General features: G+C 33.7%; 2 protein-coding genes across 4 annotated transcripts; both read left to right on the forward strand.

Moving 5' to 3' along the window:
• Positions 1 to 1,371: 1,371 nt before the first annotated feature.
• On the forward strand, positions 1,372 to 3,658 carry LOC123884067 (probable transcription factor At4g00390). Of its 3 annotated transcripts, none has more exons than XM_045933069.1 (2): positions 1,372 to 2,658; positions 3,539 to 3,658. In XM_045933069.1, the coding sequence occupies exon 1, from the start codon at positions 1,494 to 1,496 to the stop codon at positions 2,637 to 2,639; it is 1,146 nt and encodes a 381-aa protein (XP_045789025.1). In that variant the 5' UTR covers positions 1,372 to 1,493; the 3' UTR covers positions 2,640 to 2,658; positions 3,539 to 3,658. The 3 variants fall into 3 exon arrangements, with proteins under 3 accessions (XP_045789025.1, XP_045789023.1, XP_045789024.1); XM_045933067.1 differs by having other exon boundaries at positions 3,520 to 3,650; XM_045933068.1 differs by having other exon boundaries at positions 3,515 to 3,621.
• Positions 3,284 to 3,859, forward strand: LOC123884068 (DNA repair protein XRCC3 homolog). Its single transcript, XM_045933070.1, has one exon. The coding sequence runs from the start codon at positions 3,380 to 3,382 to the stop codon at positions 3,857 to 3,859; it is 480 nt and encodes a 159-aa protein (XP_045789026.1). The 5' UTR covers positions 3,284 to 3,379.
• The last annotated feature ends 1,187 nt before the right edge of the window (positions 3,860 to 5,046 follow it).

Genomic DNA, 5,046 nt, shown 5'->3' on the forward strand with positions numbered 1-5,046 from the left:
AAATAACCTACATGGAGGTATTAAGCAAAAAATAACTTACACGGGGTGAGACATACATTTGTAGATTTTATTATATAAAAAATACGATATCAATTGAAAGTAGGGAAAGTAACAATGATTTTATATATATAAAAAAAGCAATAATATCATGTATTACTTTATTTTTATTCTCCATACATCACTGTAAAATAAACAAATAAAAATAAAAACAAATAAATACATTTTTTAAAATTTGCACATTAACAAATGAGATATGCTTAAAAAAATTATACAATTTTTTTTGTGTCAAGCAAATGACAAACAATTCTACTGTTCATTACTTTTAAATAAATAATATTAAAATTAAAATCGCCCCATTTTGCTTCTCAAATGTGAAATTTTTTCACACGGGGACATGAGATAAAATACTCCTGAAGAAAACAAATGTCTAAAGGAGAGAGATGACGATTAAGAACAAATATATTAACCGTTAGATTAGTTTTTGCATAATGACATTTTTTTTATGAAAATAAAAGAACAAATATATGAACATGTGAGTTGGGAACGGGGAGTGGAGTATCACTCTCCATAATGCCATTTCTCCTTAAAATCTCCAAAATTTGGATCTTTTATCATATTTAAATAAACTATTACATTAAATATAAAATTAATTTTACAAATAATTAAAAAAATCACAATATTAAAATTTTAATAATCTCATATTTTTCATGTGTGAAAAAAAATGATCTATATTTTTCATAGAACATTAACCCGGGCGATAGCACGGGTAAGTTATACTAGTTGTTGTAAAATGGTTAATTTCACTTCTTTCCACACAAATCTCTCCTAATATGGAGAGATTTGTTTTTGACGGTCACAATCCATTATATTTCTTTCTTTCCTTATTTCTTTTCTCATCCAAACTATAAAAATAGTCTATTTCTTTGTTATCTCTCTTTCTTATTTCTCTCTTTTGTAAATCTACCTAAACAAACATAGTGTAAATGGCCCGACCCGAATGGGCTTCATGGTTTATCGTTCCCGGCCAAAAAGTCCATATTTTTAAATTTGGGCCTTTTTAGGTCGGACTAATATTTTAAGGTCCAAGTCCTATATTTATTTAGGTTTAGCGAGTTACCCTGTACGAGCTAGCTCATTTTGACGGCTCTAGAGTTTCAAAACGGGCTATCCCACCTTAAAAGGACAACATGGATGGACTTAGGATGGTTTAATATTTTGAATAATTTTTTTAAAATGGAATCTTTAAAGAGAGTGCCCGGATTAACAAGACCCACACTGGTTAACAAGACGCAATAAAATACCATATACCGTAATATTTTGATTTGGTACAATCAATAAAAAAATAAAATAAAGAAATTTTTGAATTCTCTAGAAGTCTCTTCTTTTCTTATATATTTGATTTGATTTGATTGATTGAAACGTTTTCACTTCACTCGGTCATTCACTTCCCACTTCCTTCCACCCACAGAAACCCTAATCACAAACTCTTCTGAATGGCTCCCAGAAAACGTCTCCTCATCAACGATCCACCCAGCGTCACCAACACCACCTCCGAGTCTTCCGACGACGACAAAAATGATTATATCCAGCTTCCTTGTTCATCCAAGAAACAACCGGTAGTCGTCGAAGGAGAAGAAGAAATAGGAGATGAAGATTCATCATCCGAAGAAGAAGAAGAAGATTCTTCATCTGAAGAACTTCAACATTCTCAACCTGCTGCTTCCCAAAATCCTCCACCTTCTACGCCAAATTCAAACCCTAACCCTAAACCTGTTGCTTCTGCTGAATCCGGACCGAAAACCACTACACCTCATGATACCAAACTCAAACAACACGCTTCCAAGCCCATCAAAGCCCAACCACAGGCCCAATCATCAGCCCAAGCCCAAACCACTCCTAAATCTGGGAACAAACGTGCTAACGACGACAACAACGCCAATGGAAATGCTGCAAAACGTTCCAAAGGCAAAGAAACTGTTTCTGCCGCTGCTGGTGGTAGAATCTTCAGTGAAGGCGATGAACTTACTATTCTGAGAGGAGTTGCTGACTTCCTTTCCAAAACTGGAAAGGATCCTTCGAAGAATATAGATTCTTTTCATGATTTTGTGAAGAACTCGCTTGGTGCTACTGTTACTAATCAGCAACTTAAGCGAAAAATTCGTGGCCTGAAGGAGAAATATGAATCGGGTGATAATTTCATTAAACCCCATGACAAGAAAGCTTTAGAACTCTTCAAAAAGATTAAATGGGGAAACAATGGTGGGAATGTTGCTGGAGAAGAAAATGGAAAAGCTGTTGATGTGAAAAGTCCAAAGAAAGATGTTAATGTTAAAGTTAAGCATGTTGGTTCTTCTTCTAAAAATGTGGGAAGTGGTGTTGATAATAATTTCATTTTGAATGAAATTTTTCGTTCCAGGGATGCTAAGGGTTTGCCTTTGAACAAGGATGATGGAAAGCGATTGAACAAGGATGATGGAGAAAAAAGGTTAGAAATGATTGGTGAAAGCAGGAGGGCTGAAATGGTGCACCAATGGAGGCAGCTTCATGTCGCGGAATTGGAGGTTTATGTGAATCGGGCGCAGTTAGTGAAAGATCATACTAGCTATTTATTGGAGGAACTCACTAAATCAACCCATTAGGATTATCTGTCTATGTTAGGTATAATTTTTTTGGTTAATCTATTACATGTTTTGGATCATTTTGAGGCTATGTTATGTTGATTGGGTTTGACAACTGTGATTAGGTATAGTTTGGTGGTTATCAGTTGCTTGTTTTGGATAGTTTTGAGCCTCTATGGTCATTTTTTGGGGGGTTAACATCTATGGTATGTTTGGTTATTGACTATTAACTATATGAACTTAAGCACTTTTTCTGTTTAGATATTTTGCTCATTGTTCTGTTTTGCTGATGATAATATTGTTCTAGTTATGTTTGGTTGGATATGTGGTTAGAAATATAGCTTAAGCACTTGTTCTGTTTAGATATTATTTTGCTCATTGTTCTGTTTTGATGATGATGATGATGATAATACTATTGTTTTAGAAATGTGAAGGTTTCATTGTATAGTTTCAATGTGAAGGTTTCTGTTTAGAATGTGATCTAAGAAATGTTAGCATAGCATATATGACTGTTTGTTTGGTCTACTACTAGTTTGAAGGATTGATTGCATAGTTTCAATCAAGTTAAAATAAAATAATTCCCTTTTTTCCGAAACCGCGGCTTCATTTTCTCTCTTCAATAGGCCACTTCAATGTGGATTCATATTTCTCATTTTTGTCATCAAATAGTGTGGGCTGTTTCAATTCTTTGCTCTGTTTTACTTTCTGATACTCTTCTTTGTTTTTTCATTACTAGAATTTTTGTATAGTTTTGAGCCTCTATGGTCATTTTTTTTGAGCCTCTGCTTTGTTTACGTTACTGGAAATCACGATTGTTACCTATTAGAGTAATAGTTGTTGATTCTATTGCTGCTTTATTTAGATCTGAATTTGGGAATTGTTGTTTTGATCTTAAGCGTAGATCTTCCTTGTTTTTCAAGATTTCTGGTGGATTGAAATCGTTGGCGGAGAGATTTGGTTTGGTTGTGGTTGTTACGAATCAGGTTGTTGATTTTATTGAAGGGAATGAAAGTGTTAGAATTGGGAATTTTAGTGAATTGTGTTCTTCTGGTAGAAGGGTTTGTCCTGCATTGGGTATTTCCTGGGCTAATTGTGTTAATTCTAGAATCTTCTTATCCAAGGATCAAACTGGAATTAAAATTACAAGATTTAGTAGCCTTCTTTTTGCTCCTCATTTGCCACTATCCTCTTCTCAGTTTGTTATTACTGAAAAAGGTCTTTTTGGTGTAGAGAATGTATGAATCAAAATAATGTACGAATTAAATATTGTTTTCAGGTCATTTTTGTACGAATTAAATATATGTACTATCTTGTACTTGTGTGATCACCATATCGCACGAATGTTTTTTTATTTTTTAGGTCCCTTGAATTATGTTTAAATATCACCCACACCCTCTTATTTTTTAAATGAACACTAACCTCCTCTCGTAATAAATGGCATCTTTTATCCCCTCTCTCTAACCTCCCTCTTAACTCCGTCAATCTGAGGAATTTTTTGAAAGAAATGTCGAAAACTCAGATATTTCACTAGTTATGCTTGTTGCTTGGTCCCTTCTATGCATACCCACTCATTTTATTCCTCTACTTTTTGAATGTTAACTGATCTATTAGACCAAGAAGTTACATGTAGATTTTAATTTTGTAATCATCGGTTGTCTCAAAAGTAAAGCAAAAAACTTTTCTCTTGATAGATTTTAAGGTTGGTTTCTAAACATAATGTTCTTCATAGTTTTAAGGTGACGAGGCAGTTTGTTTAACCAATCATATCGACCAGACATGAAGACAACACACCAGGAAAAAAATTGAACACAGACGAAGCAAAAGATTGGTCCAGAAATTCAACCAAATGAAAGATTAGTTGTTTTTTTTTTTTTTGATAAAAAGGCTTTTTTATTTAACGGCAACTAACAATGTTAGTTTACAAGGGAGGTCAGTGATTTTATAGAAATAGAGGGGATGTAAGTGATGTAAGAATAGACTTTAGAGGTGAGTGTAATTTCCCCTATTTTTTATTATAATTTTGAAAGAAAAAAAGCTTAATTAGTTTAATGGTTATTAAAGACATTAGGTTTTGCATGTTCCCTTAAAGAAAAAAAGGTCTGTTTTGGTCCATTATGGCACGATTGGTTGTGGAGAGAAAGTGAAAAGAGAGAAATAGGTGAGAGAGTATGAGAAGAGAGAAAGATGTGAGAAATGTTGTAGATTTACCGTAGGGTAAATGATCATTTACCCCCTTCAAAATAAGGAAATTTTCGTTTACCCCCTGCACAGATTTTTTTTCTGTTTTTCCCTTGCAAAAAATAGATTCCCTCATTTCGCCACCTAGGTGTACAGCAGGACAAGTGATTGTGCAAACCTGTTGACGTGGCTTGTACATGTAGAAAAACTCATTTATATTTATTTTTAAAATTCCATGTCAGATAATATT

Source organism: Trifolium pratense, linkage group LG5 (assembly GCF_020283565.1).
Source record: "Trifolium pratense cultivar HEN17-A07 linkage group LG5, ARS_RC_1.1, whole genome shotgun sequence".
Taxonomy (NCBI): Eukaryota; Viridiplantae; Streptophyta; class Magnoliopsida; order Fabales; family Fabaceae; genus Trifolium; species Trifolium pratense.

What these genes read in the sequence shown, in the direction of transcription:
- LOC123884067 (XM_045933069.1), top strand. Translation starts at nt 1,494, where the DNA reads ATGGCTCCCAGAAAACGTCTCCTCATCAACGATCCACCCAGCGTCACC.
- LOC123884068 (XM_045933070.1), top strand. Translation starts at nt 3,380, where the DNA reads ATGGTCATTTTTTTTGAGCCTCTGCTTTGTTTACGTTACTGGAAATCA.